This window comes from Saimiri boliviensis, chromosome 1 (assembly GCF_048565385.1).
Source record: "Saimiri boliviensis isolate mSaiBol1 chromosome 1, mSaiBol1.pri, whole genome shotgun sequence".
Taxonomy (NCBI): Eukaryota; Metazoa; Chordata; class Mammalia; order Primates; family Cebidae; genus Saimiri; species Saimiri boliviensis.
Window position 1 is genome coordinate 171319780 of NC_133449.1, and position 18657 is coordinate 171338436.

Consider the following 18657-nt stretch of genomic DNA (forward strand, 5'->3'; position numbering starts at 1 on the left):
GTGAAAATGTGGAAACATGGGAAGATTTTACTGAAGGAATCCATAGTGTTTACTTTTGAGCAGTTTGGGGGAAAGCACAGAAACACACTTCAGTTGAAGTGTAATCTGGGTGATTTTCTTTGATTTGACTTTGTTACACTGTAGACTCAGGGTACCCCACTTCATTTTCTCCCTTCCTCTTCTGTGTGATAACCTGATACTACAAATGTACTTTAAGGAAACTGAGTCAGGACTCTGGTCTTTGGTTTCTGAGGAAATGATGTTCTCAGGAGGTGGTGAGGCTCACAGGGCAAGGGCACAGGGGTTGGTGCCAAAGAGACCTGGTTTCAAGTTCTGGCTGCCACTTAACTGTGTATTTTGGGGCAAGTTCTTAGCCTCTCTGAACCTGCTTCCTCATTATTAAAATGGGGATAACAGTAGTGCTTAGGTCATGGGATGTTGTGGGTATTCACTCAGACAGGGCATGGAAGGGCATAGTGCCTGGCACGCAAGTGGTGCTCTTTAAATGTCAGCTGTTATTATTCTTTATTTTAGACTTTAAACCAGTGTTGGGAGCTCAACTACAGCTACATAATACCTCTTTGCAACCTGGTTATGTGACCATTGCCTTTCTTCCTTCATTACAGCTGTTGGCCTTCCTGCAAGGACTCTTCACTTTCTATCACCATGGTTATGAACTGGCCAAGGATTTCGGCGACTTCAAGACACAGTTAACCATTAGCATACAGAACGTGAGTGGGCATAGGGACAGGCTTCCTTTATCAGGTTAAGGAAAAAATGAAGTATGGGCCTGATTGCCCATAGAAACCATCCATGTGAATTAGAATGTAGGTGAGGATGGGTCTTGCTTGTGTTCAGAGGGAAACTAGGGGCAGGCGTTTCTAGAGTGCTTGGTGGTTCTGAGTTAGACCATCATCCCCTTCTCCATTATTTCAAAGTGCTATTTATGTTCTCGGAAGTGCTGCTGCTGATTATGTTTCAAATCTGTAGCATCAGAGTCAGGATTTCCTTTGGCAGTGGGAATCCCAGCCCGGCCCAGCCTCCATTCTATGCATCTAGCTGCCTGGCTACATGAGACCGTGTGGAGTGTGTGTTCTGGGGATGGGGATGAAGATGGGGGTGGGGAACGTATGCTGGCCTCCAGCTCAAAGGATGTGCTATTGTCCAACTCTTAGGAAAGCTGGCAGGAAATCCAAGTCAGTGTGCTTCGCTCCCAGTGTGGTCAGCATTCCCAGTTTTAAACACAGGACCTTTTGGTGCACAGGATCCTGTGTCAGGCTTTTTGGTGAGCAGTTACTGGGGCTCGAGCCTGCTTTTTCACTGTGGGATTGGACCATGTTATTCTTCATGTTTTCTTTGTCTCTAGGTGATCTTGTGTCCATGTGGATTGTACGGCATGGCTTTTAGAAGCCTGGAGCTTACATAGTAGTCTGTGTTGTCTCAGAGAATAGGAAGTTGCAGAATCTTGGAAAAGGTTTCACAAAGCATGGCTTCCCCTTAGGCTGGGTTCCTCAGAATGCAGGCTCTGAAATCGAGGTTGACATGCAGCAGGCTTGCTGGAGGTGGGGGGCAGTGCTGGTGAAAACACCTATGAGAGAGTGAGGGCACCTGGACTCGCAGAGGGGGAGAAAGAACTGTGATGCAGATGCAGCAGACATCCAGTGCTGGGGGTGAGGGCTCTGGAGCTGGGATGATCCTTCACAGTCACCCTGAATATAAGCAAGGGGGCCTGGCTTTCGACCCCTTCTGCCTTTCCCCCAGCCTTGACTAGTCATTGGGTGCAGGCTGACCTTGAGTGAGGGAACTCCCTTTTAAGGAAGGACTCATCTGTGAGCCATCAGCAAGTAATATTCACGACAGCTAGAGAAATGAATGCCTAGGTCCTTAAGTCATACAGGTTCCTAGAGCATCTGAATCAGAGTCACCTGGGTTGCTTATTGTAAAACACGCTTTTTGATGTCCAGAGGTCCTGAATTGATCTGTAGGAGTGAGGGCTGGGCATTTGCATTTTCTATAGATCCCTAAGTGATTTTTATGGTCACTAGAATTTGAGAGTCATTCTGGGTATAGGACTTTAAGGCCAAAGTATACTTCTTATAAGTGAGTAGTTGGCCAGTTCCTAGAGAGTTGAGTGTCCTTTATCTTGTTTTAGATCTAAGGATTCTATTAGGTTGATCTTCTGGATTGTTAAAATAGATACTTCATTTCTTTCATTTGAATAAAATTCCTTTCATCCTAGACAAGAAATCGTTTTGAAGGCACTAGATCAGAAGTGGAATCACTGATGAAAAAGATGAAGGAGAATCCCCTTGAACACAAGACCATCAGTCCCTACACCATGGAGGGATATCTCTACGTGCAGGAGAAACGTGAGTGCTTTGACTAGCAACAGTTTGGGATGTACTCAGGCCTCTTACCTGGAAGGTGGAATGTGTATCCAGCAGTGCCTGCCTTACTGTAAATAAATGCTTGGATAAACAAGAACACTTTTGTAGTTCATCTTTCCAAAGGGAAAGACGATGCCCACAGAATCTTGTCTACCTTTGTGTATCTTTATGACTGTGAATGTCCTTGGGAACCTGCAATTTCTTGAGGCTCTGTGGTTGCTTTTCTCTCTCTAGTGTTACTCTACTCTTGAGGATCCTATTCCCCTAGTACAGCTTTATATACCATACCCATAGCATAGCGGCCTTGGAATGGTCTTCCATGCTAGGCCCCTGTTGTCTATCACTGGTGTATTTTGGTAGACTTAATACTTGGTGATTCTGTTGTCATTTGACATTGTTTCAGCAAGGCCCAAACAATCATGCCTTAACCCTTTCTCTCTTGTCCTCAACTCCTTTCATCCTAACACTTGAATTTTATGAAAAGTATAAACAAAGGCTCACTTGAAAAGACAGGAAGAAGGCTGGATATTTGGGATTCCGAGGTGGGGAGATCAGGAGCTAAAGACTAGCCTGGGCAACATGGTGAAAATCTGTCTCTAAAAAAATACAAAAATTATCTAGGTGTGGTGGTGTGCCCCTGGGATCCCAGCTACTTGGGAGGCTGAGGCAGGAGGATTGCTTACAGGGATGAGCCTGTTGAGGTTTGTGAGAGCTCGGGAGGTGGAGGATGCAGTGAGCCGAGATCACCGCCACTGCACTCCAGCTTGGGTGATAGAGCAAAATCCTGTCTCTGAGAAAAAATGCAAAACAAAGCAAAAAACCAAGAAAAGACTCATTACTCTGCTGAAGATGTCTAGGAAATGAATGTCAGGTGCTGCTAACATGGACATTTTAGTGATGACTCACAAGATCATGTGTTACGCCTGGGGAAAGGCTTTGTGATGGGGCCTGTGTGTTTAGAGTAGTAGCACATCCAGACTTAATTCATGCATGCAATGCTAGGAATTAAAGAAAGTGAATGTTTTTTCTTTAATGGGTAATTCTAGTTTTCTACCCTGCTTTCTTGGTAGGGAACTTGGGTCTTTCCAGATTTTTGCTGGCTTTGTGTTCTTTCACATCCTTCGCTTGATTTAGAGTTAGGCAGATGTCTTCATTCCTAATAGCTTCCTGATGGAATAGAATAGAAATACTTGGTTTCACTAATTATTCTGTTTAGTAATTACTCAAAAATTTGCTCGGACTTAAGTTTACTGGTAACAGTGATGCTGTAGTGGTGTTGGAGGTATTAGCTGTGGTAAGGATTATTTTCCTTATTCTTTTTTTTTTTTTGAGACGGAGTTTCGCTCTTGTTACCCAGGCTGGAGTGCAATGGCGCGATCTCGGCTCACCGCAACCTCCGCCTCCTGGGTTCAGGCAATTCTCCTGCCTCAGCCTCCTGAGTAGCTGGGATTACAGGCACACGCCACCATGCCCAGCTAATTTTTTGTATTTTTAGTAGAGATGGGGTTTCACCATATTGACCAGGATGGTCTCGATCTCTCGACCTCGTGATCCACCCGCCTCGGCCTCCCAAAGTGCTGGGATTACAAGCTTGAGCCACCGCGCCCGGCCTATTTTCCTTATTCTCACAGGGATGAGCCTGTTGATGTTTATAAGAAATGTAACTATTCAGTTGTATGTTTCATATATACCTGAATCCAAAGTGACCCCCTTTTTGCCCAGTAAGAAGATCCCTGCAAAACGTTTTAGGTCTACTTGAAAATATACATTTTTAGGACTATAAAAATATAGTTCAGGCCAGGAGCAGTGGCTCACACCTGTAATCCCAGCACTTTGGGAGGCCGAAGCGGGTGGATCATGAGGTCAAGAGATCGAGACCATCCTGGCCAACATGGTGAAACTCCGTCTCTCCTAAAAATACAAAAATTAGCTGGGCATAGTGGCATGCATCTCTAGTCCCAGCTACTTGGGAGGCTGAGACAGGAGAATCGCTTGAACCTGGGAGGCAGAGGTTGTAGTGAGCTGAGATCATGCCACTGCACTCCAGCCTGGACAACAGAGTGAGATCCATCTCAAAATAAAAATAAAAATACAGTTCAAAGTCTACCTATAAATACTTAATTTGTTAACATATCATTGACTTACATATATAAAATCTGTTGCTTTTTGCAGTCTCATATTACATCACACACTTTTATTCAGACACTTCACATGTTCTTTCAACATTAGTGTGTTGATTATCATGAGAACACTGTTCCCTAACACAGTCCAGAGCACATGGTGGGGATACAGCATTTTTTTTTTTAATTTTGAATTTTTTATAACTTGTTATTTTGAAATAATTTCAGACATACAGAAACGTTGCAAGAATGGTGTAAGGGACAACCATAAACCCTTTACCCAGTGCACCAGTTTTTAACATTTAGCCACAATTATATCAGTCCTTCTCTCTTTCTGTGAGTGTGTGAGTATGCACATCATAGACTTGCATAAACACACATACACACTTTTTTTCTGAGCCATTTGAGAATAGGGTTGCATATACCATACTTCTTTACTTCAGTAGTGAGTACTTTCTAAGCACAAAATGTATTCTTTTATGTAACCACATCTATTAGGTTGATTTAACAGTAATTGCGATTTTAGCCATTACTTTAAATGGCAAAACCACAATTTCTCTTGCACCAATCTAATAAATAAATTTAACATTGGTACAATATTTAATCTGAACTACAGCCCATATTTCAATTTTACCACTTGTACCAATAATGGCCTTATAAAGCATTTTGTTGTTCTCCAGTACAGAACCTCATCCTGCATTTAGTTGTGACTTTAGTCTCCTTTAATCTGGAACATTCCCCAGCTTTTCTTTGTCTTTCACGACGTTGACGTTTTTGAACAACATAAGCCAGTTCCTTTATACAGTTTTCTTCAGCATGGGTTTGTCTGGTGTTTCTTCATGATTAGATTTGGATTATGCATCCCTGTTCAAATCCTACAGAAGTGTTCTTCTCTGGGGCCACATCTGGACACATGTGGTGTTGATCTGCCCCTCAGTGGTGATGTAAATTTTGATCACCCAGTCAAGGTATTGTCTGATTTCTCCACTATATGGTCGCTATTTTCACCTTGTAACTAATTAGCAATCTGAAGATAACACCTTGAGATCATATAAATACCCTTCTCCTTATCACACTTTACCTCCATACATTTAGCATCCATTAACCATCCTTGCCTGAGCTAATCTTTACTATGATGGTTGCAAAATGGTGACTTCTCAGTTCCACTAATCTAATCCCTCCACATTTAACAGATACCATTCAGTGTACTTATGCAAGGAAGAGTCATTCCTGCTCCTCTTTCCCCACCCCCGCCTCCCTTCTTGCTATCTCCATCCATCCATTCATCCATCCATCCATCCATCCATTATCCATCTTTCCATTGTCAGTATGGATTTATGGGTTCCTATTTTATTCAAGAGGCTATAATTTATCACTGTCCTTATTTATCTTGATGCTCAAGTTGTCCAAGATACAGTGCTTTGGAAATCTTTGTGCTGTTTGATTGCTGGAATGTTTTCCCTAATCTGTAAGAATGCACTAAGATGGTTTGTATTCATTTGTCCTTGATGCCCCACTGGAAATACTTACTGTATTACTTTTTAAATTTACTAAAGGACATCTAATACTTGCAATTTGCAGTCATGCCATACCATTAATAATTATTAAATGTTTGCTAATTATCTTTATGTTTAAAAACATTTTTTAAACAATTTTTGCTATGTGATCTCTATAAGCATCTAAAAGTAGTATTGGCTGAAGTTCTTTGCAGGCTGACTAATGCCTTCTTACTGTAATAGTACTTTGTTGTTTCAAGTAATTTGCGGAGCACTGAGTAAAATCAGATACTTGGTCAGAACACAACTGTGTGGCACCTCCCTTGAGGTGACATACTAATCTTGAGGGACCTACTCCTTAGAGGTTACATCTGGGTGTTGACGGTCACTTCCACTCTGCATGTCCGGTGTCTCTGAGGTCTCTTTGTCTGCTTTTCAGATTTTCTTGAGTTCTGCCAAAGTAACTTAGGGGTTTGGAAGTAGGTCAGAACCCCTGATGTCTGTGCATAGAGTCACAGAGCAGCTGTGTGGCAAGTATGATGTCATCGCAACAGATGGGAATGGTCACAAGCTCTTGGAGGAGCCTTTCTGCGTTCACTCCTTAATCATCTTACTTCTGCCTGGGAAGAGAGTGGAAACTTCAACTGGGGCTTTATGATGGGAACGTGGATTAATTTCCCCAGGGAACCTCTACTTTCCTTGTATTTTAAGACCCACTGGCTATAGTAATAGTGGGAAACAGTCTTCTTTGATCCCTGGGGGAAATCCCTGGGTTGGTTTCATTTGAGCCTGTGAGATCAAATTTCTGTCCATTCTAGCTGGTGTGGAGAATATATTACTCCTAAAATAGTTAAGGGTAAATGAGCATTATGAATTTTCCAGCTCATGATGTGTAGCATACAGTGGAATGTATAGATGCTTTATGGGAAATATTACCTTGCAGGTCACTTTGGAACTTCTTGGGTGAAGCACTACTGTACATATCAACGGGATTCCAAGCAAATCACCATGGTACCATTTGACCAAAAGTCAGGAGGAAAAGGGGTGAGTTCATTTTTAAAATTTTATGCTTACCTTGCTTGGCTAACATATAATGATTATACTGCATGTAGAGAGTAACAGCTCCAGTGTTCCATTTATGTTTCATTATAAAATTAAAATTAATAATTTTAAATATTTTTGTACAGTAGTTCCAGGAAGCCTAGGAGGCTGAAGAATCACTAAAACAAGATGATTACTCTTAGCTCTAAGTTATATTAGGGACTACAATTAAGAAATATTTTTGTATTTCACATATATACAATATCAAGCGTGTCAAATATTTTTATATGCTAAAAATTATTGGATAACCTCATCCTGTGAAATTGATTCAGTGCCATTCCCACTTGATACCTGGAGAGCTGCCAGCGGCAGTGTAGATGTCCTGGTTCTCTATTGCTGTGTAGCAGGTCACCCCAAAACCTAGCAACATTTAAAACAACACCAATCATTTTAGTATTTCTCACCATTTCTGTGGGTCAAGAATTCAGGGGGCATTTGGATGGGTGGTTCAGGCGTGGGGTTTCTCATAAGGTACTAAGAAGATGATAGCTAGAGCTGGAATAAGGAGGATCTGGAGCAGCTCAAGCTGGTCAGATACAGCTGTCTTCTTCTCTCCCGTCTCCTTTTCTTCCCCTTTCCCTCTTTCTCTGCATACTCTCAGGCCCTTGGCATCTGGTCTGTCTCTATTAGCAGGTTTGAGCTTCCTCACAGTATGGTGGTCTCAGGGCAGCAAAAGCTTTTAGGAGTGAATCTTCTAAAAACTAAAGTGACACTGCCTTGCCTTTTCATGACTTAACCCCAGAAGTCATAGAGCCTTACTTTTTCACTATTTCTTGGTTAATAAGGCCATAGAAGCCCTCCCAGTTTCAATGGGGAAAGAGGTAGACCCTGGCTCTCCATAGGAGGGGTACCAAGGTCTCATTGTATGAAGAGCCTGTGGCATGGAAGATGATGTGTGGCTGTCTTTGGAAGAGACAGTTGGGCACGTATGGCTCCCCGGTGTCCCTGCTGTTGGGCAGCTTCTTGAAAGCTCCTAGTTCTTCCTTCCTCCCAGCTGCTGCATCTCGCCTCCTGCCGGTCCCTCTCCTCGGAGTGCTCCCACAGGCCACGTGCATTTCTATGTAGGTAATCTGTTTGCTTTGCTCCTAATACTTTATTTTCTTCCTCTGATATTTTGCATTTCATTATGATAGGCCTAGCTTTGATTTTTTTTTTCTTTTTTCATCTATTGCTTGGGAGTTTCTGGCTTTCCAGGATTTGAGATTTGGTCTCTTCCAATAACTCTGGAAAATTCTCACCAGTTATCACTTTGAATTTTGCCTCCTCCTCATTGTGTTTTCTCCTTCTGGAGATATTTGAATGGTTTTCATAAAAATATTTACATGGTTCATCTCTTTGAGTCTCTGGACTATATTCTGAATAATTTCTCTTACTCTGTCTTAAGCTTAAGTAGTTTTTCGTTTGTGTCTGATCTGTTGATAAATTAGACCGAGCATTCCACCTTGGTTCTCTCTGCAGTGCATTTTTATGCAAGATGTTGAGTGTGTGTGTGTGTGGGGGTGGGGGTGGGGGGTGGGGAGCATTATATGGTGGGGGTTAGGAGCACTGGCTTTGCTCTCACTCTACCTGGGTCAGTGCTATTAGGTGCTGTTGTCATTACTGTTAGGTACTCAGCCATGTTGTGCCCATGTTTTCTTCTGCTTCCAGTTTTTCTTCTTGGCTTCCTTTTACTTAAGCCACAATAGAGAAGTTTATCAGCATCTCTGTTCCTTCCTTGAATCAAAGCAATAACAAAGCCCTTTTAATGTTTCTTGGCAGGGGCAAGATTGATTCATAAATAATCTCAGGCGAACAGATGTTAAAATGTCATGAGAGAAATTACAGTTAGAAGGAATAATAAAAACCTACGTTACTAAGTGTCCCCTAGTTTTCATGAAATGGAAACAGAGTTGGGCCTGCTTTCCTTGGATTGAGCCTTAATCCCTTCCCAGTTCTTAGTCCTTCTGGAAATCAACTTCATCGAAGTGTTCTCTCACACAGTCTGTTTACGGGCTTTTTATCTTGGGCTTTCTCAGACCTTTAATGAAGAACTCTTTTGTCTTTTCTCTATTCCTTTCTTATCACACTTGAAAGTGAAGGGTAGAAACCAATTAGAGTGGATGTTTGGTTCTCCAAAGACTTTGGAGAGAGAATAGAAAGCATGTCATTGGGTAGTTAAGAGGTTTATGTCAATTTGTATATATAAATTTTTTGGAACAAATCCTGAAACATAATGAGTGCAATATTAGAACCTTGATATTATAAGAATTAATTTTCCTAGTAATCCCTTACATTTATATTATGTTTTATATTTTTCTACATCCTTTTATTATTCTGTGTTATCCTGTTTGATCCAGCTTTTCTCCTTTTACAAAGGAGGACATTGAGATTAGGAGAGATAATATGATTTCTAAGTCATTTAACTAACAAGTTACAGAACTCCTGCTCACACCCTCTTTCCACAGTCTGAATCTCCTGATTCTGAAAGTCATTATACTTTCCCTGACATCACTGTTTCCTCAGCTTTAGGGTCAAGGAAGTATGAGGACTGACTGTCTAGTGGTGATGTCTTCTTGATTGTGCAGAGGAATCATGTGATGTTGTTGCATACGTTTTAAAAAAATAGAGACTGAGTCTCACTATGTTGCCCAGGCTGGTCTCAGATTCCTGGTCACCTCGACCTCCAAAGTACTGGGATTACAGGTGTGATCTACCATGTCTGGCCTGTATACATATTTGAACAAAGCTCACCTAGGAGCTAGAGGTAGATAGAACATAGATCAATAGAGAAAATAAATCTTTTAACCTAGATAATTGGGTGTTTTCCTAACATGCTTTGTCTCCACCTGTTATGTCTCCTCACTGTCCCTTTTATTTGGATCATTTTCCTTTCAAAGTACTCACCGAACAGACCTGGCTTCAGGTCTGGACTTGTGAGCAGCTTTGCCACATCCTCCTGGAGACCAGAATCCATGTGTGATAAAGAATCTCCCTGCATTCTATGCTCTGAGCTGGGGCACCTCTGCAGGTCTGGAGAAGCCCAAAACTAATCCTATCCCTTCTTTTGATTCAAACCCTTCTTTATTTTCCTGCTGTTCTCAGGACACAAATGAGAATCCTGCATGGTCTAGCCTCTGTCCCTCCTCAAATCCTTCTTTCCGTTTTCCCTACTCTGTTCTTCTAGCCACATTGGCCGCCCTGCTGTTTCTCTAAGCCTCTGTAGACCCTGACCCCAGGGTCTGTCCACCTGCTCCATTCCCTCCTCCTGTCCTCCTTATTTTATCTATGAATTCTTTCAGTTCAGCTCTAGGAAGCTTTTCCTAACCTTTCTGACCACGTCAGATCTCCTTAACTTAGGCTTTTGTAGTACAAGCTGACTCCTTTTTGAAAAATAGAATTTGTCATGGTTATAACTTTTCATTTATTTGTTTAAGGGATGTCCATGTTCCCCACTTTTAAAAGTAATCAGAACAGACTATCTTTATAGATTTTTGCTTATATGGTATGGTCCTCCTTGGACCAGAATCTTAATCTTCTTTCTGCATGTATTTGATGGTCCTTTATATTTCCCTGTTCCCTCCCATTTCTCTGGGACACCTCGTGTAAGTTTTCAAAGTGGAAGCTGGTCCATAGCCTTTAAATCAGATGTATAGTTAGGCATCGGCAAAGTTAGAATCTCTTACGTTCTGGTGTTTGTACTCAGGTATTTTACAGGCTAGAGAAAGTGCAGTTCTGTCTGAGAAATTATCTTTGCTATTCAATGGAAGACAATAGATGTAAGGCCTGTGAATATAAACTGTCTCCTCCTAGGTCTTCTGTGTTTTGTTTGCTATTCTGATGTTAGTGGGTGGTTAAGTTTTACCTTATGTAGCCACACTTTCTTTGATTCAACAAACTAGGCAAGCTTACTAATTTCCCCCCTTAGTTTAGATAAAAAAAGATTGACAGAGGCGGGAGAAACAGAAACCCTAAAAATTCCTAAGTAACAGTAAGAAGAAATCAGAGACAGCAACTTCTGTGTTTCTAGGCAATAAATTAGTGCTATGAGATGAAATTGTTGCATTGAATTGGACGATGGAATACTACTCAGCAATAAAAAGAAATAAGCTCTTGATATGCACAACAACACAGATGAATAGCAACGCAATTATGTTGAGTGAAATAAGCCAGACAAAAAGAACACATACGGTGTAGTTCCATTTATAAGAAGTTATAGAATATGCAAACTATAGGTACAGAAAGCAGATTTAGCAATTGCTTGGGGATGTACTGGGAGGAGGGATGGATTGCCAGGGGATACATGGAAACTTTTGGGGGTGATGGAATTGTTTGCTGGCTTGGTTGTGGTGATATTTTTATGGGTGTATGTGACATCAAAATCTACAAATTGTACAGTTCAACATTTACAGCTTATATATTAATTACATGTCAATAAAGTTGGTAAAATGTATTTATTGAGCAGCTATTCTGTTCCAGGTTCCAGTTGGGCTCAGGAGACAAGAGTAAGCAAAAACTGAGCCAGTCTCTGTTCTCTGGGGGCTTGTGATATAAAACATTATTGTATTTATCGCCTATATCAATGCACAGTTTCATCTTTGGTCGGTGCTATGACAGAGGGAGAGGTATCTGATGCTATGTGAGCATGTACTGGAGATATTTGTCCTGGTCCAGGAAGCTTTTCTTGAAGAAGTAATGACCGACCCAAGATTATAGAAGCCCAGAGTTGGGAGTAGACCATCTTCTTCTACACTTAGCAAACCTGCAAATTAAAAGAATGTCAGCACTCGTTTATCTGCCATGGACTGATGTGGTGCCATCATGATCCACCTGTACAAAAGATGTTTGGTTCCAGGTCTAACATGGTGTACAAGTGTAAGCTGCAGGACACGTTTTCCTGGAAAGGTTTATAATCACCCTTTCTCCACCTGTGGTCATGAACGCTCAGATCTGAGAAGACAAAATGATTGCTCCTGTTTACATGTCATGTGTGTCCTGGAGAGGAGTAGAGCTCCCATTTTAGCCTCATCTTGATAGTCTCTGTGTTCCCACTAGGGAGAAGATGAATCAGTTACCCTCAAATCCTGCACGCGGCGGAAAACAGATTCCATTGAGAAGAGGTTTTGCTTTGATGTGGAAGCAGTAGACAGGTGAGTAGCTGACATGCTCTTCTCAGGAGCAAATAGAGCTGACGTTGCATTTCTTACTTTTTCTTTTCAGTCAAAGCTTTTCTGCTTTTCTTCCCTTCTCCCCCTCCCTCCTTCCTTTCCTTCTCCATCCCGTCATCTACGTCCAAGGTGCTGGATCCAGCACCCTGGATTGCTAATTTGCAAGAATCATTAGGGACCCCCAGTCTGTTGGGTTCAGCACTGCATCACAGGCTTGGTTTTGTTTTACTTTAATGTTAATGCTTTCGTGCTCAGAAATGTGTGTTAGGGCTCCAGGAGGTTGAGCAGACGTTTAAAGAAAACTATTTAGCATGATTGTATCAGCTATCTGAATTTTTTTTTTTTAACTTAAAAAGTTGGTATAATGATTCGAAAGGAATTGGAATGGAAGACATTTTTCTCAAATAAAAAAACAGATTTTAGTTACATTTCACCTACCGATGTGTGTGCGTGCCCAGGAAAGACACCAAACCACTTGCAAAATCACAATTTTTTGGAGAGAGAGAGCCGTGTGTTGTATTCCTCAAGATTTATAGAGTCTCTCATTAAGTTTTACCATTTCATGGTGTTAAGCTAGTTTGACAACGTTCCAATTCTTTGAGACACTTTACTTGGCAACAGGTTAATTCTTTCAATGAAACCCACGTGTTAAGCTTATTTGAGCTGCCTGTTGAAGATCAGTAATGCTAGCACCAAGATCCTTAAATTTCAGCATGATACGCTCCATATAATGCCGTTTAATCTCTCCCCTTTATTAAAAAAATGCCATACCATTTTGTCAGGCCGGTACTTACCCCTCCCTGGGAAGGTCACCTGTGGCCACCTTGCCCTGGCTCTATGGCATCCTGAGACTGAGGACTGCCTGGGGTGTGCTCCTTGTGGGCTGGCAGGTGTGCGGGGCAGGTGTGCACTGCCTTCTTGTGGCAGGTGTCTACTCTGCACTGGAGGCTGTTGGGGCTCCCATGGAGAAAGCATGCTCTCTTAGCCTGTATCAGAAGTTCATGGAAAATAATTGTATGTCTCAAGTAATTTAGTTATTAAACCTTTGGCTTTCAAGCCGGACAACCAGGGTTCAAATTTTGACTTTGCTACTGAATAGCCATGTGACTTTGAGCAAGTTACTTAGTCTTTCAGAACCTTGATTTTCTCATCTGGAAAATGAAGCTCCCAGGATGGTTATAAGGATTCAAGGAAAAATGCATGTAAAATACTTGGCAGAGCAGCACATAAGAAGTGCTCAACAAGTATTAGCTGTTACTCTCTTTTGCTAACTAGCTTGTCCTGCATGCTTATCAGACTTGAGATTTCTCTTCTAAACCCAGAGAAGTACATGTAATCTGTAAAGAAAGTGTCCTGACCCTTTACTGTGTATAGAGGTGTGAGAGGGGAAGGTAAAGAAGAATAGCGTGGGTGTGGGGTTGGGGGTAGGTTGAATTGGGGTAGCAAAGGGGAATTGCAAACAGCCTTCCCCAAACCAAATTTGGTTATTACTGGTTTTAAACAAATCCTAAACCTTGGTGCTTTAAGCATCTCTCTTCTCTTTTCTAAGCATGTGATTTAAGGGAATTCATGTTACTGGCATCCTTGAAGGAGGTTCAGCAGATCTATTTGCATGGAAGTGCAGCCAGCTGTGATGCCCGTCAAATGTACACTTCCTAGAGATAACCGTCTGCTGCAGAGCTGCTTCCAAGAGGGCATGCCTTGTGTTGCAGCTCTCTGTCAGATTTAAAACAAGCCCACACTTACTTTCTGAAGCTGAATTATTTTTGTGTTTTCTTCTTCAGAAGTTTCCCAAGAAGTTGTGGAGAGTGGCTTTTTAGGTGATCAAAGCTCACTGTGGCACCTCCATCTCATTTCTACCCTTGCCAACACTTCTAGCACGTTCCCTCCTTTATGACTCCCACAACAGCTGTGCCTGTCCCAATCATAAGGCAAGAGTGGATGTGTTACGTTCAGCATATGGAGTGGGCTTGTAAGTCAATTGCTCCTGAGTTTCTGTCCCTGGTTCCCTCGGCATGGCATGAAGGGGTTTTGGTCATGGTGCAGATGAGGCTGCTGAATCTCCTTTTTTTTTTTTTTTTTTTTTTTTTTGAGACTGAGTTTCACTCTGTTGCCCAGCAGGCTGGAGTGCACTGGCAACATCTCGGCTCACTGCAACCTTCACCTCCTGGGTTCAGGTGATTCTCCAGCCTCAGCCTCCAGTAGCTGGGACTACAGGCATGTGCCACCTGGCTAATTTTTTTGTATTTTTAGTAGAGATGAGATTTCACCATGTTGGCCAGGCTGGTCTTGAACTCCTGACCTCAAGTGATCCACGCACCATAGCATCCCAAAGTGCTGGGATTACAGGCATGAGCCACCGTGCCTGCCCTGAACCACTTCAGGAGATAGTAGACTGTCCTAGGAAACACTTGTGTGACTTCATTGAGACACATTACCTGAATGAGCAGGTGAAATCCATCAAAGAATTGGATGACCACGTGACCAACTTGCGCAAGATGGGAGCACCCCAATCTGGCTTGGCAGAATATCTCTTTGACAAGCACACCCTGGGAGACAGTGATAGTGAAAGCTAAGCCTTAGGTCAATTTCCCCATAGCCACGGGGTGACTTCCCTGGTCACCAAGGCAGTGCATGCATATTGGGGTTTCCTTTACCTTTTCTATAAGTTGTACCAAAACATCCACTTAAGTTCTTTGTACCATTTCTTCAAATAAAGAAATTTGGTACCCCGCCTCCCCGCGCCGCCAAAAAAAAAGTTTTCTATATAGGTGACAAAGATTAGGTCACAGTACAGCAGGATTTTCCTCCTTTCTCCTTTTTTGACCCCAGTGTCTTTCCTTTTTTTCCCCCTCAATGTTTAGAAGGGGGCCTAGGTAGAGAAGGAAAAGGCATTTTCATGCGCTGGGTAGCTGCATCCCTGGGAAAGGATTCTGCTCAGAATCCTTTTCTCTCGAAGACTCCTATACTTTCCTTTTTCACCAGTGTCCTTTAGCGAGGACGTGATTACTGCTGGATGCCCTGCGGTCCTGCCTTCCACAGGTTCCCCAGCTCCACCTGCTGGACCAGAAAGGCAGAGGGTCAAAATGCAAGTTTAGCACCTAGTAAATGTGGAAGTGAAAGAGGGGATGGTTCTATTTAACCACATAAGGGTTCGAGGTACTCCCAGAGTATGTTAACTGGAGAAGACATAAACTAGTCACTAGTAGTGACTAGTAATATTTTATTCTATCAAGATAAAAATACACGTTAAAGTGTGAATTATGTGACTTAGAATATGGGATGTTGCAGATTTTTAAGACTGAATATATTTATTCTTTACACTTAATGCTGATATGTCATGTTGTTTTGTATCAAAAGCTTTAGCCTTTATGACATGATAGCCTAGGAGGTCAATATTGTGAGTTGATTATCCTACATCAAGGTATCTTACTGTGGCAAAAACCACGTCCAATCAGTTACAGGTTCCCGGTGCCTGCCGCAGACCCACACAGTTCGACTTTCTGGGATTGAGACAGAAATGCACATTTTTAAGCTTTTTAGTTGTCCTTGATTCTTACTAATACTTGGTATGTTAAATACAGTGTGTTTCACTATACAGTTTCATCAGAGCACATGAATACATTTTCCTAATTTGAAAAATCACGACAAGCAGCTGTAGCAAAACAAAACAAACAAACAAAAACTTCAAGCTTTTTTACTAAGGAGCTGAGTGCTTACCTGTGTGGAGGAGGAGAAGGTAACTACTAGGAAAGGCAATTTCTAGTCTCTGAGCTAGATTACTTGACCAGACAAAAGACAAAAACCACCACCACATAAAACTCTTGCCTTTTTAAAGGATGTGAAAATGGAGGAGGAGCAAGGCAACTAGTAGTATCAGAGCATTTCCTGTAGGCTGAACACTTTCATCCTTATTTTATGTCATCTTCACTACAACCCAGGGAGGTGGGTCCTCCCTTATTCCCATGCTGCTGAGGAATCTACAGTTTAGAGGGGTGAGGTTGAGGTAGGGTTTGAACTGAGGTTCACAGAAGCCTTTTCCAAGGCATATTTGTGCCTCAAAACTTGGGATTTTTTTTTTTTTTTTTTGAGACGGAGTTTCACTCTTGTTACCCAGGCTGGAGTGCAATGGCGCGATCTCGGCTCACCGCAATCTCCGCCTCCTGGGTTCAGGCAATTCTCCTGCCTCAGCCTCCTGAGTAGCTGGGATTACAGGCACGCGCCACCATGCCCAGCTAATTTTTTTTGTATTTTTAGTAGAGACGGGGTTTCACCATGTTGACCAGGATAGTCTCGATCTCTCGACCTCGTGATCCACCCGCCTCGGCCTCCCAAAGTGCTGGGATTACAGGCTTGAGCCACCGCGCCCGGCCAAAACTTGGGATATTTTGTTGTTGTTGAGATGTTGAGTCTCACTCTGGTGCCCAGGCTGGAGGGCAATGGTGCGATCTCGGCTCACTGCAACCTCTGCCTCCTGGGTTCAAGTGATTCTCCTGCCTCAGCCTCCCGAGTAGCTGGGATTACAGTCACCCACCACCATGCCCAGCTAATTTTGTATTTTTAGTAGAGATAGGGCTTTGCCATGTTGGTCAGGCTGGTCTTGAACTACTGACCTCAGGTGATCCACCTGCCTTGGTTTCCCAAAGTGCTAGGATTGCAGGCGTGAGTCACCATACCTGGCCAAAGTTTTGGATATTTTAGAAACATTTTCCAGTAATGAGCTCAGAGCTGTTGGTGGTTGCATTTGAGAGACACCACAGTGTCCAGTTTTCAGGCTGTGAAATCTGGGAAGTGCTATTCTCACCCTATCAGTTGCATTTGGCTTTATAAACGAATGGTACAATGAACTGAAGCAGCACACTCACCTCTCTTCTTACATCTACTCCTCTATGACCTTCAGAAAGTCCTCATGTGACTAAATTAAAAGAGGCAATACAGATAGAGCATAGTGACAGGCACATGGCACTCAGTAGGTGTTCCATGAATGGTTTTTTGGTTTCTGTACACCTCTTCTTCCACCTTTTATTTATTTGTTTAGAGGTGGGGCCTTCTCATGTTCCCAGGCTGGAGCTGAACTCCTGGGCTCAAGCAATCTTCCCACCTCAGCTCCTGAGTAGTTAGGAAGATAGGTGCACCACTGCCACTGTGCTCAGCTCCACCTTTTATTTTTAAGGCAACATGCTTTTTTTTTTCCTTTTTTTTTTTAAATCCAGGATGACTAGCATGAATAGGAGATATCCTAGCAGTAGTATCACTTATCAGCTAATTGTTTTCATTGTATCCCAATGTATTGCTGTCAGTTTGTTAATCCTCAAATCCCTGACACATAGGTCCTACAGAAAACTGTTGTCATTCTTTGACCCATAAATGGGCTGGAAATCAAATAAAGTGTTAATCCAGGTCAATGGGACTTAGAGCTACAGCTCTGGAACTTTATGTGTCAAGGATCCTTTTTATTTTATTTTATTTATTTATTTTTGAGATGTAGTCTTGCTCTGTCACCCAGGCTAGAGTGCAGTAGAGTGTGATCTCGGCTCATTGCAACCACCGCCTCCTGGATTCAAGCAATTCTCCTGCCTCAGCCTCCTGAGTAGCTGGGACTACAGGCATGGGCCACCGTGTCTAGCTAATTTTTCTATTTTTAGTAGAGACAGGTTTTCATCATGTTGTCCAGGCTGATCTCTAACTCCTGACCTCAGGTGATCTGCCTGCCTCGGCCTTCCAATGTGCTGGGATTAACAGGTATGAGCCACCACACCTGGCCAAGGATCCTTTTTTAAACCAAATACATTTCTATAAATCTACTTCTAATTCTTATATATCTTTGATATCTAAAAACAGGCCTATGCTCTTGTCTCTCTGTCCTACACCCTTTCATATTGGCTTCTACGTGGTTTCAGAGGCCACATCTCATCTAGTTTTTTTTTTTCTCTATTGCCTTGCTTTTTTTTCAGAACCCGTTTTGAGGGGGAAGTTCAAACCTGAACTACTGAGGATTCTGAGATTATATGGTGCAAATGTTTTACAGACTAATATTATTAGCTCTTCATATCTCTGGCTTTCCTTCAAAAGGATTTCATTGTTCCCAACATTGAAAGGCTAAAGTTAGTAGAAATTCTTTGTATTTCTTCAATCTTAAACCAAAAACCTGCTTGGATCGAGGTATCATGTCAATCCAATCAACGTGATGATTCTTTGAAGTTCCCTTCTGATTTATTTTGAAATTCAGTTTTAAGACTCCAGCATAAAGAATATGATACGGCTTTAAATAAATGTAACTTGTAGTAGTTGTGCGGTGTTGCCACAACATGCTCCAAAGGATAATTTTAAAAATTTTCCTAGCAGGGTACTTGCTATAGATTAAATTGTGTCCTTGCCAAAATCATATGTTGAAGTTCTAATCCCCAGT

General features: G+C 42.1%; 1 protein-coding gene across 9 annotated transcripts in view; it reads left to right on the forward strand.

Moving 5' to 3' along the window:
• Positions 1-18657, forward strand: part of ARHGAP26 (Rho GTPase activating protein 26) — a 509638-nt gene that overhangs the window by 159087 nt on the left and 331894 nt on the right. For all 9 annotated transcript variants that reach the window (XM_074381099.1, XM_010338421.3, XM_039467604.2 and 6 more), the window contains exons 7-10: positions 627-731; positions 2240-2369; positions 6947-7047; positions 12136-12230. In XM_074381099.1, the coding sequence (XP_074237200.1) occupies positions 627-731; positions 2240-2369; positions 6947-7047; positions 12136-12230 (431 nt within the window). The remainder of the gene's footprint in view (positions 1-626; positions 732-2239; positions 2370-6946; positions 7048-12135; positions 12231-18657) is intronic.